General features: G+C 40.9%; 1 protein-coding gene across 1 annotated transcript in view; it reads left to right on the top strand.

The window, feature by feature from the left end:
- The window catches only part of ap1m3 (adaptor related protein complex 1 subunit mu 3), a 30707-nt gene that overhangs the window by 4966 nt on the left and 10116 nt on the right, over nt 1-15625 (top strand). Inside the window, exons 2-6 of the mRNA XM_083969722.1 lie at nt 2634-2790; nt 3544-3611; nt 4630-4760; nt 9830-9977; nt 12093-12219. Coding sequence (XP_083825848.1) covers nt 2634-2790; nt 3544-3611; nt 4630-4760; nt 9830-9977; nt 12093-12219 — 631 coding nt within the window. The remainder of the gene's footprint in view (nt 1-2633; nt 2791-3543; nt 3612-4629; nt 4761-9829; nt 9978-12092; nt 12220-15625) is intronic.

Genomic DNA, 15625 nt, shown 5'->3' with positions numbered 1-15625 from the left:
CAGGTATTGTCATTGTGTTGCTAGTTTGTTTGTTAAAAACTTAAAGTTGTTGAATTTTTAGGGACAAAGCAAAAAAGAAAAAGCTTAAATCTGCATTTTTTTCCCTTGATCAATGACTTTAAAAGTTGTTTGATTGTCAAATTGTTGAGGATTCATTTTCTGACGCTCGACCAATTACAGTTTTGGTTTCAGCACTAATTTCAAACCTACATGAATCCTGTATCTTTTTTCATTGATGAATAGACTACGTTTGTAGGTTCATCAATATTTATTATGTATGCATTTACGGACTGTGTGCTGCATCAGTCTGCTGATCTGGTCCTGTCTGTGTCCTGCAGGCAGATGTTTGGAGAAGCTGCCTCTGATATTCTCTCTCATGGAATAACAGGTCGCCATAATGGCAACAGCAGCAGAGAGAGAATACATTTCCGGTCATGTTTTTCTATTAAAGTTTGGCTTTTACAACTATGAAGTGAATCTGTGGACATTTCTGCACAGACCTTTAATACTGCCGCTCCTTTTTTGATACAAAGAATTGTCTATACCTCTATTCTGTGTCTCCGGTGACCTCTGACCGCTCGGCTCGGTGGCGTCCGTCTCCCCTCATAGAAGCTGAGCAGTGGCCTGTTCATATCCTCTCTTCTCTCTCAGATTACTTTACCTTCCTGGAATTTCCCTTTTTTTATTTCTTATTTCCTCCTGCCTTTGTTGCGTCTGCTCCTGTGTGACCCCAGCACAACACAGTCCTCTATTAAAGAGGGGAGGAGGGGGTGAGTGTGTGTGTGTGCGTGCATGTGTGTGTGTGTGAGAGAGAGAGAGAGAGAGAGATCTCGATCCCTCAAGCATAGAAGCTTTGATCTCTTTCTTCACTTGACTGTGTGCGTCCGGACTCTAGCAAGACTGCTGACTCATCTTGTTATGTGTGTGTGTGTGTGTGTGTGTATTTCTATTAAAATGAGGGGGTGTGGTGGTTTCTCAGTTGAAAATGAAGTTAATCTTGTAATTTCTATGAACAAAACTGGAGTCTGATTGAAGATTTCACAGCCGTACAGTAGCACTTGTGACTTTCAAGATGATAGAAACTCAAAATTAGTCAAAATTACATTAATTGTTGTGAACATGTATGTTTGTGTGGATTTAGACAGACTGTTTAGACTGTTAGTGTTATCTGGTGTAACCTAAGTTTCTGGGTCATCTGTTTTTTTATTGTTTGGATCTGTATTGTTACTTTGGTGTTTCCAGTACAGTAAATATCAGTGGCTTCGATTCATGTCTACGTACACTTGGCACAGTTTACATTCATGAGCCACCAAACAAAAGACAGGCTGCAACCATATACCTGCTCACGTATAATAATTACACTTCCCACATCCACCTTTTTTTTTATCATTGCAGTCAGGTTCTTGCTCTTTCTTGAGGAGAATGAGTCAACGTGTAAAAAAAAAAGTGGTTGTGTAGCACATGAATGTATGTGCAAAATTTCATGGGAGGATGTTTCAGTCTGTCAGAACCAAAGTGGCGGATGCTGCCAGTGCCAGTACGGCTAAAAATAACAGCACCTACTTTGTTTGCTTGGAGACACTGAACAAAAAATCTTCTAGAATGGACTGAACAGCACACATGGATGGTTTTAACAGAGTAGGAGTAATAAGTTTTATGGGTTTTTTTTGTATTGTTTAAAGACGCTGCAGATTTTAATATGCCCTCTAATTATAAAAATGCAACCTTTGTCTGTCTGTTGTGGTGTCAGCAATTAGGGACAGCATATGTCTTCTACCACCTCAGTGGCTCACCTTGTAGTTTAATTACAACTCAAAACTTGCAGAACTCAGAGTCGAGTTCCCTGTCGGCTACGACATTGCAAACGACTCCAAAGTCAGAATTGCAACTCAGAGGAGCTTCAGTCACCTTTGTTTGCTGTAATCTCTAACTCTTCTGAGTGGCGCTTAAAGGGATAGTTCATCATTTTGCTAAATTCATGCAAAACCGCTGATGCGTGTTCCCGTCGGGGGCAGTTTTGTGGCAAGCAGTCTCTGCATTTGCCTCTAAAACAACTCTGTCTCGTAACGTTCTGTTATTATCTCATAGTGTGGTGAATGTGCAGGTCACAACTTGTCCATGAGAGCGTTTTGGAGTTGTTGGATTGTGTATTTGATGAGTTTGATGAGGGAAACCAAGAAAGCCTCCGTAGCGTAGTAGCTCTGAGCAGCTCGCAGCTCTGCTCTGCCGTTCTGAAAATAGCTTGCACCTACAATTAAAGTTAACAAACCTATAGAATATAGGGATGGCAATGGGCCAATTTGCTAAAATGTTGAACTATCCCTTTAAGCCTGCATAAGCTCTGGTGCCTCTTCCGTGATGGGAAGCTGGTCATTCATCATTCATCACCAGATAGCCAAGTTGGGAACACAGTTTGCACATTTCCTCAGCGGATGAACTCATAAAGGCGAATGATGTCCATCCAGTAGGTTGAGGTCTGTAGCCAGCCAGCGGTTCCTGAAGGATCTTTTAAGGTTGAGTGCTCAGGTTTGGTAACTCAGCCAAAACCTATAAAACTTTTATGCCTGTGTTGTGCCTCCATAATGGTGTGTCCTCTGCTTCTTTCTTTTGTTCTTTCCTTTATGTGCATCCAGGTGCTGATCTGCCGTAACTACATGGGCAACATGGACATGAATGAGATTGACCACTTCATGCCCATGCTGATGAAGAGGGAGGAAGAGGCCGAGATGACGCCGCTGGTCAGCCACGGCTCGGCTCACTTCATGTGGATCAAACACAGCAACCTTTACCGTATCCACTTTGAGCTCATGTGTGATAATAATGTGCTTTTTCCTGTGTGCCTCTCTGCTGTAGTAAACAGAAATCGGATTTGTACGAATTCACCTAGTGTAGTTTCCTAGAGTGAGTATCTAAGAGTGTCACAACCTTCCCATCTGCTGAAGGGGGGCTCATTATCATATCTATAGAGAAATGAATAAATATGCAGAGACTTACAGCCTCTAATACTCACACCTGAAAGGCTTCTTTTTCCTGAGTTGACTGCAGAGCCATAGGCAAACCCTGCACTTCAGCCTCTGAGCTTCTGTCTCAACACGTCATGTATCGCAGCCAGTTGAAAAATTGAACACAGAATCACTGTGATGTGTTATGCCCTGTATCTGCTCCTTTTTTCATGGCGAGATTGGGCAGTCAAACTTCCTTACACATTATTAATTCAGCATGAGATTGCGGTTGTGAGTAAGTGGTATTCCCACTGCACTGCATTAGACAACTGAGCTCTTTTACCTCCCCGTGGCCATGTTCTCAATTGCTTGCGAGTGTGATGCATTATGGTAACTTTTTTTTTTTTTTTTATTCCGCTGCATTCTCATTCACAGCCACCCACAGTATGTAAAAGATGTTCACCACACATGTCTATGTCTAATCTGGTTCTGATTTAGATTGAAATAAGAAATTAGATTTAGATGTTCATGTTTTTTCAGCTCAGATTCTCTGTCCGTCTCCTGGAAATGTGCAGCTGCTTCTTAATCATCTTTTCCTCAGTGGTAGCGATGACCAAAAAGAACGCCAACGCTGCTCTGGTGTACTCCTTCCTTTACAAGATAGTCCAGGTTTGTATGTTTTTTTTTTGTTTTTGAGGCATGAGTCCAAATCCTTCAAAGAATCCTTCAGACACATCTGTGCTTATTATAGGTGGCACAGTGGTGCAGTGGTAAGAATGGAGTGACCCTATAAACAATATGACTAATAAATTAATAAATAGTTCAAAAAGTTTGCGACTTCTGAAAGAGGTCGCAAACTTTTGGACAGAAGAAGATTGACTGTTCCAACCTAAGATCAACTAAAATAAGCTAAATTAAGCTAAGATAAGCTGAGCTGGTGGCTGTAGCTTCATATTCACCACACACACATTGAAATCCCCTTTGTTGGTCTCATCTAGCTTTTGGCACAAGAAGAAGTAAGCACATTTCAAACTGCTCTTGTAACTTTTAACAATGGGAGGGGGAAGTTGAATGCTGTCCCCCCTGCTGTTTGTTTTGAAATGTGTTAACGTCCAACTGTCTGATTCAATGTTTGAAGGCTCCTCTAGAGCAACAATAAACAAACTGTCCTGATAGAAAAATGAAATGAAAGCGTTGCCTTTAGGCAAAGTTAGTTCATTTCCATTTGAACTCAGCAGTGAATCAATACGTAATGTAGCTTGATGCTTGATGCATTGTTGTAATAGTTGCATGCTGTTTGGACAGTAATCAATCAATTATTAATTAAAGACATGTCTCTACCCATTTTTTTCAAAGGAGGTTAAATCGAAAGCAACTGGACTTAGTCTCATCCAAGAGGAGCCTGGTCAGATGTGTACATGAACTGATGAAGCCTCTTGGATGAGAGGTGAAACGTCTTCCTAGACAAATAACTAAGTCCAGTTGCTTTCGATTTAACCTCCTTTGAAATACTATGACCTGGGCAAATGAGAATATGCACCGTCTCTACCCATGTCTTTCTGAATCAGCAGAGATCTACTACACACTTTACAAAGAAACATATAAATAACTGGACGCATGTAGCTTTTTTAAATTGAATGTGCAGTGCTGTGTATCATAGTGTATGTATTCCTGTTTCCGTGTACAGGTGTTTAAGGAGTACTTCAAGGAGCTCGAGGAGGAGAGCATCCGTGACAACTTTGTGACAGTGTACGAGCTGATGGACGAGGTGATGGACTTCGGCTTCCCTCAGACGACTGACAGCAAGATCCTACAAGAGTAAGATTATTACTATCTGTGATAATCCCCCATGCAAAAAAATGGTATTTTAACAGTGGAAAGATATGGCCACTGTGACAGATTTCATTGTCCAAAAGGGTTTGGACTTAATCTCTTAATTATTCCTAGGAGTGTTTTGGATGCAACATTCAATAAACCAGTCAAAGTGCCCTCTCCCGTTCCCTTTAAAAGCCAGGCCCACCTGCATCTTTGTTTATTGTTATGACAATGAATCCAGTGAACCAGTGAGTTCAGTCGAGCAGCATCATCAGCAGCAGCAGCTCTATGAACTCTGAGGGGTGAAGACGGGGCTGAGTGAATCAATGTGCTGTGCAAGTGAAGTAACAGCAGCACACACCACTCACAGCATTAGAACATATCTCACGTTATTTAATAAGAGGTGTGAATTCAGTAAATCGTCGATTCATTATGAAACTGTGGTGTACTGTAGGTGATCAGCGGAAACACTTTGGCGGATTTAATAGGTGGTATGAAAGAACGCTTCTCTGCAGGAGACGTCTGTGACACATGGCATGGTGTTGTGTTGTGCAGCACGCTGTACAATACACCGCCTTCTGATGTTCTGTCTTGTCATGTTTCACTTGACTTATACCAGCATCAAAGTGCATTTTCAACTCACTCTGCTTGAGTGTAATAGGCAGGAGCGTACAGTATGTTCTCTGTGCACCTGCCTATGTTGGTGCATATTACTCTCTTGACAATGCTGCCTTAATAAGATAACAGTGAAGTACAACATGCCTCATTTTAGGGCCTACAAGCCCATGGATGCACAGATAAGCACAAGTCTATTTGTATTTAATCAACATGGAAGTTGGGTTGGAAATAACAAAGACACTTGTGTTTCAGGACAGGTTGAGTGGTTAAACTTCACTCCAGATCTCCCGAGTGAATTTCAGCCATCGGTTTTGCACCAGTTTCACCAGCTTTGACAAAACGTGAATGAGTTGTTATGTGTGTCTACACTGTGTTCTGGCATCTCAGGGTGGGACCAGTCTGACTGATGAAGGGATGACGGTACAAGGTTAAAGTTTCCAACTCTCAAAGGACATAATTGCTGCTCTCCAGTCTGATTTTAATGCAGCCACATTAGCTCCAGTGGTACCTGTATCATCCATCAGCGATCGAAATGTGAGAGTTTTTCAAAGAGATAATAGCTTCATATTTTCTAATGTAAGTGACCAGCAGAGAGGGAATAAGAGCACATTATGATTCTGTGTGAAGTGCTATTGGCCTGATTTGTTTTTGGGGCATTTTTCTTTCATTCAAGCGCAGCTGGTGACTAAAGCTATAATGAATGGCGGAGCTTTATTCAGCGAGTGAAATGAACTGAAACGACTACTATTCTTGGTCTCCACAAGTGTTTTGTGTTCTCGGTGTACATGGGGTTGTTTTGCTTTCTCTCCTCCTCTTGGCTCCTTTGAGAGACGTTTGTTTTTCAGGAAATGGTTCAGCATTCACTTTAGAGCAAAGCCACAGTGACATGATGATCAGCTTTGTCTTTAATTAACACCGGGCTGTGTGTTTGAAACGTTCACATTTGGGGTTTTTGTTATTGTCTTGCATGTAATTTGGCTTTTCCTGCTAATGTGTGATCGATGTTTAATTTTCTGTAGCTGTTTGTGAACCAGGACTTGGCTGAGGTTCTGTGTATGTGTGTGTGTGTGAGTGTACAGTATGTGTGTGTGTGTGTGTGTGTGTGTTTGAGGCCTGAATAGGGCTGATAATTACCAGGCTCCTATTGGCACTCAAACACAATGACACCATCAGCTGGGACACACTCGAGACTCTCAGACAGAAAAGCCCTGCTCTTCTTTTCTCCAAGGAGACACACAAATGCGTTGCCTCACCCTTGTGCATACACACACACACAAACAATACACACACACACACACATTCACCGCATGTCTCTGTCTGCAGGCTATTCCAGTTCTCTGACATTTTCATGCCCTGACCACCACAAAAACACTCCTTTTCTCTTCCATTATAACACTGCCTACCTGGTGAGAGTAGCAATGTGAGTGTGCATGTGTGCGTGCATGCATATGTGTTTGTGTGTGTGTAGGTGGATGCATGCAAGAAAACACCTCTGCACTGCAGGGATGCATATGCATGTGAAGGTGTTCATGTGTGTCGTCTTGTAAACCTGTGTGTGTGTGTGTGTGTGTTTGTTATGATTGCCATTGTTATGCTAATCTGTCAGTTTGCTGCCAACCCCGCTGCCGTATCGTTTCATTAGCATTTCTGAGGAGAATCAGGGCAAAACAGAACAAACAGCAAAGCAACAAAACAACCCAACGTCGACCCCAAGCCCACTTGTCACCGCCTTTCATCTCCCCCAGCACTCCTCCTCAGACTCTGCTGTGTGTCAACATGCATCCAAGACCCTCTAGGTGGGAGGAACTGGGACAGAAAACCAGGGAGAGGATTTTGCCTCAATCTGTCAATCAATCTAAAAGTTGTTTATTGAGCACTTTTTGTTGTTGGAGTGTACAGTTGGACTGAAAACAACATGATCCCATTAGCGTTTGTGCAGTAAGTCTTTGATTGACCTCGGGGGTCACGGTTCTCGGCCTGTTCACTCAAAGAGGTCGTTCATTGTGATGAGTGGTCGTGTCACTCAACACACCATTTGTACTGTACATCACGAACATGGCGTCGTTACTACTGCATCTTCTCCTCTTTTTTTTGTGGGTCGACAAATTCATGTGGAACATTGTGTCAGTATGTCGCCGACTCTGGGAAGGAGAGAATGAGGTGAGAGAGAAAACAGGAGAGAGGACAAGGGGGAGAGGAACTGGGTGTAAAGAGTGGATGAGAAATGCTTCAGAGATGTGAAGGTTGGATGTGAGGCTTTTATTTATGCAACAATATTTCAGTTCAAGCAATCGGTTGAGTTGAAATCTAAGGTACCTGTTTGTTTCATGTCCTTGTGTGATTCTTAATCCTCTTCTCCACAGTAAGTGCATGCCATTAGTCATTAGCACCAATTTGTTTATCACAAAGAGTCTTGAAATGCTTGTCACTGTACAAATCAGTCATTTGTAAGGGAAATGACTTCTGGCTGTTTTTACTTAGTGCTATACAGAAACCCCATTAAATATAGATATATTTCATCTTTTGTTTGGTTTACACAGTCGCCTCTGCCAGTGCCAAGTGCCAAAAAACATCAGAAGTGTTTCCCCAACCGTTGCCCCCAATGGAACCAAAAAAAACCCCATGAAAATAAACCGTAGGAGAAAAAAAAGAAAAGTTTTATCAATGTATTTTTTTATTTGACAAATGTATGTGCATTCGTTTAGTTGCAATTCAATGCTGCCATTTACAGACTCATTCCCTCCTTTACTCTCTACTTCACCAGCTCCCTCCACACACACAGACACACAGCATATCAGAGGAGAGAGAGGTTGACAGCTCGTCATGTTAATTGCAATAAAAGCTTTTTCCATGCGCAGCTATAAATCCCTTTGAAGCCAAAGATGGACAGACGTCGACCCCAGGCGCCTGAAAGCCAGGCCACAATATTCCATGAAGCTGTCGACTCAAGGGAAACAAATGTAGCTGAAATTGATTAAATACATAGATATAATCACGATACCACTAACGACGTATTTCATTTATTGCAGATCCAAAATGGGAAATAACTGTTTTGGACATTATATTCCAGGGAAAGAACTTGATTGGGTTGTGCTGTAGCTCTGCAGGAGAAACATAACGAGGCCAGTGAGAAATAAGCAGTGGTGGGGGGGCAGGTGTTTGGGTAAAAACAGGCCTGGTCACATGTTGTTTGTCTAAGTACGGCTCCCTTTCTATTCTCATGACAAGTCATTATGTCTCCCTGGACACGGACACTTGTGCACCAAGATGCTAAGAAAAAACCCAGTGCACAGTCTCAGTTTAAATCAATGGATGAATCAACAGCAATGTTAAAATAGATTAAATAGATCTGTGTTTTCCGCAGTCAAGGCTAAATCTAATTAAATGTAGTGTAAGGGAAGTTAGTGATTCTAATGATATTTTTTTAAAGCAGCAAAAATCAATATTTTCATATTAACAATAGATCAAATGACCGGGTCGTGTGTGTGGTTGCTTCTAGTGATAAACCCAGAGAGAATTATCACCAGACTCTGCAGCTCCCCAAAGCTTTATGGAGTGCTTGTTGGTTTTCTGTTCACTAGCTGCTCTGTCACAGAAAAAGTAACACAACTAAGCAGATTAATGTAGAAGAGAACATAGTATCTAAAGAGCAAGAAAATCAGAACACACAGAGGGTGAATATTAAGCTTTTAGTTTTAACCAGCAGTCATTTGTATAGTATCATTTTCCTAAATTAAAGATGTCTGTCATTTAATTAAAAACATGCAACTTTTGAAATAAAGTAATGTAATGGTCTTAGTTGCTTTATCTAAACCACACACAGTAGATTTTACATCATCAAATGAATAAATAAATAAATAAATTAAATGAATACAAGTCCAATTTAATGAAAAAATGTGTTTATAACTCTTCATGAAAGGATAAATTATCATCATCAAAGCTCTTCCTGGCATCTCCTGGTGGCACACAAACCTTTTTTAGGCACTTCAGGCCGGGATGTCATTTACAAAAGCAAGACTTGATTGTGCCGCATTACTTTATGTAAACAAACGCCATGTAAGTCACATTACTGTCTGGGCTGGAAGTCACAATGGGTTCATGTCAGTCTTCATTTTCTAATTATACCCCCATGAATAATCTTCGTACCACACAAGCTCTTTTAATCTGTTCACTCTAGAGTAGCTAATTAAGTTTAAGTCATGAGGTATGATTAATGTGAAGTATAAAAAAAAATCGCATTGCTCAAGAGGGAGATTGGCTTCATGTTTCCATTTCCTGTTTAGATTCCTTTAAGTTAAGTAAGAGATTTTATGTTTCTCTGTCCTCTCCGTAGATGTTCAAAGGTGATTGTGCTAGTGCTGCTTCATGTGTTTTCAGTGCAGGGCTGCAGACAGAAACATTTGGAAACAGTTTGACTCCTGCTGAAGCGTCATCTCTGCACTTCTCTCTTTTAGGTACATCACCCAGCAAGGTCATAAATTAGAGGTCGGAGCTCCTCGGCCTCCTGCCACCGTCACCAACGCTGTGTCTTGGCGGTCGGAGGGCATCAAGTACAGGAAGAACGAAGTTTTCATGGACGTCATCGAGTCCGTAAATCTACTGGTGAGGAGAAAAAGTTTATACAAAGTCATTGTTTCAGTCTGTATTTCATTTATCACCCCAGATTGTCCTATATATATTTTATATTTACTGAGGATGTTAGCAGAAAGGCTTCGTAGTATCAGGCATCTTCCATGTTACAATAAAAGTTTTTATGGCTGCCGGTGGTCCTGTTACCATCCTGTTGGAAATGACTACGAATGCTTATCTCTAGTCTCACACTCAGATTTAATTGTGCAGCTTGGTGAAGTAGGTGTTGCTCAGAGACTTATCACACAGGTGCACCACACTGTAGAAAACGGCTGCAGCATGGTGTGTTGGTCTTTTATCAAAACCATTACATGGATATCATCCATCACCCTCTGACCAGATGGGATGTATTAGTCTTAAGAAACATCTGAAGAGTCGTAAGAAATTATTTTCCCCAACACTGGTACAGTACAACCCATTATTACGCTGCTATTCACTGATACTCTACATATTGTGCAGCTGCACAATGAGGCAATTAATTCACTTGATGTAAAGTGCTAAATTGTGAGGAAATTAAACATCCAAAGACTAGAGATTTGCTCTGTGATGCCTGGATGGCACAGATTAGCAGCTACATCAGGCTGTGTTACTATGCCAGTTAAAGGAATTTCATTACATTATTAGTTCTTCAATCTATCCCATCATCATCATCCTCATCACTCATTTGTTCACCCATCTTCTCAAAACTAATAAACTTTCTGGAACAGTTGAGTTTGAAGTGTTCAGTGTGTGTGAGGCTAAGTGGTTGCGTCAGTGCTAAAATCTTCTCTGTCAAAACTCTGATGTGTTTTGACTCCTCCTATCACTTTTCCTCTTTCCTTCAATTGTATTGCTGGGGAAATGGTTTCTAATAGCAACAATCCTCTTCTATTTCGGTGGAACATGTAATATTTGGATTTCATGACGTGGAGTTGGCAGTTGCCAACCAGTGTATTTCGAAGGTTAAATTCTGCAGATAAATTTACAAATTATTAAGATACATCAGATTTTCTGCAAGATAGAATGAAAACCCAACAAGCGAGATGTTAAACAACATTTTCAATGTGAGATGTGATTTTCTATAGCTATTTAAAATATGGTAGGCTACCTGCCGCAAAATGGATGATATTTTGTATAAGGTTGAGTCAGAAGTCTCTTTACAGAGTTTGAAGATGAAACAAATACTGTCAATGTTATAATTTGGCAGAAAAACTAACATTTTTGTATTATATGCACGCAAGATTTACTGATATTCATGCCATGCCGGTAACACAATTAACCACCAACTATGTGCCTAGCCTACATGATTAACTGACATTAAACATTTTTATTTATTTAGTCATTTGCAAGTTTTGCTTTTGCCACACAGCCTGCATTAGCATTCATAGCCAACAGCTGTCTCAGGACACTTCTTTTCCTCTTTTCTACTAAAGGTAGCATGCTAACCAGCTAGTCCAGGCTGTCACTTCCCCATAGAGACTCTGCTCAAACGACGTATTACAAATAAAGACAACAATGAATCATCCAAACCAGCTCAAAACAAGAAAACATGTTCAGCTGCAGTAAACGCATAACAAGGAGTCACTTTAAGGAGAGCAGACGAGGACTCTTGCAGCAAAATAAACAGAGCACATTTGTATACATGAACATGGTGCAAAAAACAGGAATGACTTTCCTCTGTCCTTGAGCCAACACCTCACAAGGACAACTCAGCATTAGACTGCTGGTTTTTATGAGTCAAATGGGAACTGACAAGTTTAAAAACGTCTTTTTCCGCTTCCTTTTTTGTGATCAGGGACTTTAAAACATTTTTTTTCAGAGATCCTTTATCCTGTTTCTCAGCAGTGTCCCGCTTACATGTCTCTCGTTGCATGCTGGGAGTGTTTCAGAGTCTTGTCCCCTTGGTTTGTTTATATCTGTTGAAGGGCTGTTATAGGTATCAGTCGGTTTGTTTATGTCTGAGATTTTGTCTTACCGCTGATCTGTGTTGTATCATAATTTAAATAAAGCGACTGAGAGTCCACGGGTTGAGCTCGATCTGACTGTAAAGATGACATGGCGGCCATGAGAAAATATTTCATAATGATCACAATGCTTTTCTTCCCGTAGGTGAACGCCAACGGCAGCGTCCTGCGCAGTGAAATAGTGGGCAGCATTAAGCTCAAAGTGGTGCTGTCGGGGATGCCTGAGCTCAGACTGGGCCTCAATGACAAAGTGCTGTTTGAAATCACAGGCAGTAAGTAACAGCGAGATCGTGTTCATATCTATTGAAGCATTTATGAGGTAGAAAAACAAAACTGTCTACAAAATCATGTAGAGAGAGGATTTCACCTCATATTCAGTGCTGTATTTCATATTTCTCAGTATGACATATTCAGATCTTTCTTTTTCTCTGTTTTACCATTATCGCAACTTTTAATTTGACTAAATCCATAAAACCTGCTCATGAGATAAAATAGTTTGAAAAAAATCTGGTTAGAGGTCACACGTTCAATATCTTCGATACCTTTTATATAAATTCCATATTTTTCTAAAAACCTTTGTAAACACGCCTCTAGTTGATGGTTGTGCACTTGCTTTCTCCCTCACTCCTCACCTCTCCCTCACCCTCACTCCTCCACCCTCACCTCTTCTTGCCGCCTTAACCCTTCACTCCCTCAATCCCACACTCTGCTTAGCTTTCATCCTCCCTCATCTTACCTTTCCTCCACTTCTGCTTTCCCAATTTTTCCAATAACGTCTCCTGCTGCTACATCTCCCCATGCATATCCTTCTGCCTCCTCCTCCTCCTCCTCCTCCTCCTCCTCTCCCTATCTCCCTCCCACCCCCCACGGCTCTTTACTGAAGGGGAAAGGCTCCATCACTGTCTAGTCCTTTTGCCTCTGAGTTAATCCTCACCCCGGGCTACAGCCCTGCAGATGAAAGGTGAGGGTCTGTGAATATCCTGTATATGCAGCCCACAATTCCCCTGCTGTGGGTTGCAGTCTGGGAAATAACATATCCTCAGAAATAATGATCAGAAATAATGATCAAACAAACATGCCGACAGATACAGAAACACCCACACCCACACGCATACTCAAGTGTTGATACAAATATTAAAATGTTTTGCACTCTACGCTTCAGCAGTTCCACCTTTTACATATCATCTCCCAGTCATTTGATTATTAACATATTTGCATGATACGCACTTTTTATCACAGCTGGAGGCAGCTGAGATGAATGGGTATAAATCATTAAACACTGCCCTCTGCTGGCAGGAAATGAGCACTGTCAAACTGTTACAAATTGAAAACTGCCATATTGAATTATATATCCCATTAAAAAAACAGTTTTAGAGTTCCAAATTACCTCTTTTGTCTGTATAAAACTTTTTGTTGCTGTTAGTATTATGTTTTACCCAAAGAAGACATAAAGGATCTTAAAATTAAGATCAATTAATTAAATTAAATTAAATTAAAATTTTTGGATAACTTGTTTTGTTTAAAGGAACTGGAGATATGATTCTCTTTTGTTTTGGGGTTAGGATTAGTTTTGTTCACAATTTTGAAAAAAGCAGAAACATTTCTGAGAAAAGAAACTGAGAGCATAACACGACTCTATTGTCGACATCTCACATCTCCCTGAAGTAACCCACACAACAGGTAAACATGGAGAAGGTTGAGGTTTGCGTCAACAGACAGACCGCAACTGCTCATAAAACACAGAGCTAATTTTAGATATTTTCTGTTTGCAACCATGCAAAACAACAGGATGGAAAGAAAAGAAGATTTGCCACGAACAACTAATCAACTATCAAAATCGTGGCAGATTAATTAACTTTGTGAGGGGATAATCCACTTTTAGCTCTGCTGGCTCCATATCCTCTCTCTTCGACCTCCAAGTGCTAAGAAATGTTAATTAAATTGTCCCTAGGCCACACAAAGCTCGACAAGACAAATACATTCACACAGTGTCACCAGAATGCTTGTTTCCTGTGCGACTTGGGTTTGTTTTTTTGTTTTTTTTGTTTTTTTGCCTGGGCAGCATGAGACAGAAAACAGATTAGGTTCCTCTTGTCTGCTGCTGTGTATTAACAGCATGGAAACAGGTGAACGCAGCCCTTAAAGGTGAACCACAGGGGACAGAGCTGCATCTTCACTCCTCCCCTGACATGAACACAACACACACACACACCTGCCTCTGCCCCTAAGGTCCCAGCAATGACAGAGAGCATCCCATTTGACCTTTCTATCTTGTCTTGTCTTGATAACACTGCACGCAAGTGAGTGTACAATGTACGTGTACCGTGTGTGTGTGTGTGACATAGAGAGCAGCATTTCTAAAGGACTTCCCTGCTTTGCTTGGATGAGAGTGTTGTGCTCTCTCCAGACCTGACCTCAGCCAATCCCCATTCACGCTTGAGGAAGTGTCTCTTGAACACACACACACACACACACACACACACACACACACTGAAGCAAAATCAATACACATGCATGCATAAACCCATGCACCCGCTCGAAAGAGAACAATGAACAGGGAAGCTGTAACAAATACACACATACTATATATTGTGTGAGACAGGAAGCTACAACACATAACAAACAACACACACACACACACACATTGGGTCAGACAGGTCCGGTCCAGGGCTGCATTCAGAGCAGGTGAACTGGGCCTTAGCTGACTGTTGAGTGGGGGATTTAGCTGAAGGCCCATAGGTCCACAGTCATTACAGTGGTTTTCCTCCACTCAGCACCCTCCATTACCCACAGAGGAGGAGAGCATTGAACTTTTCTGCAGCCGACCACAAACAGATACCACCATTAAAGAGGTCGTGCCTTTAGCTGCCTAATGCAGCAGCAACAGCAGCAGCCCTGCATCTCTCGCTCCACCCTTGAGGGGGGAGTTGTCAGGAAAAGTCTGATTTTGTTAACAAGGAAAACACTCCAGTCAACACAATCTGCTGCTTTTCAGCCTCTGTACCGTAGGACTCATGCAGCATGGGAGATATGGGTGGAGAGCTTTTCTCTGATGATCACAACTCTCACGCACTAGAGCTGGATTAGTTGATGAACAGAAAAGTCTGATAATTTATTCTTTTTTTTCACTATTTTCTCAATTTCAAACATTTTAAAGATTTTTTTCAGACTGTTTCAGATCTTTACTGTATCCTTGCACACTTTTTATTGCAAGTTCCTCTTTCTTCTATTTTCCTATATTTAGGTATTGTATCTGTCGTATTTATTGTTTCTGACTGTGATCATTAGCCATTACCTTCCATTAGGACCTAATGTATCCAGTCACGACAGCTTAGTATTTATTGTATGTATTCATTGCACTTTAACATTGTATATTGATGCTGTTTCTATTGATTGCATTTTGATATTGTTGATATCTAATATTTGAATTCCTTACACTCAGACGTGAAAGTGATTGGTTTGTGTCACACAGCCACTCCTATATAAGATGGCTTCCTGTGTTGGCACAAACATTTGCTTGACAAAGGTCTAGTACCGAAACGTCGCAATAAATTCTAAACTCTTCTTTGTTTAAACATGTTTTAAATAAAATGACCCATTGATTAGTTGAAAAAGGAAATCAACAGTTTATTAAGCAATGAAAATACAAGTGAGCTGCAAATAATAAGTAATCTTTGA

Source organism: Trachurus trachurus (genome assembly GCF_905171665.1).
Source record: "Trachurus trachurus genome assembly, chromosome: 4".
Classification (NCBI taxonomy): Eukaryota; Metazoa; Chordata; class Actinopteri; order Carangiformes; family Carangidae; genus Trachurus; species Trachurus trachurus.
Note: the sequence above shows the minus strand (reverse complement) of the source record. Positions and strands in the feature narration are given on the sequence as shown.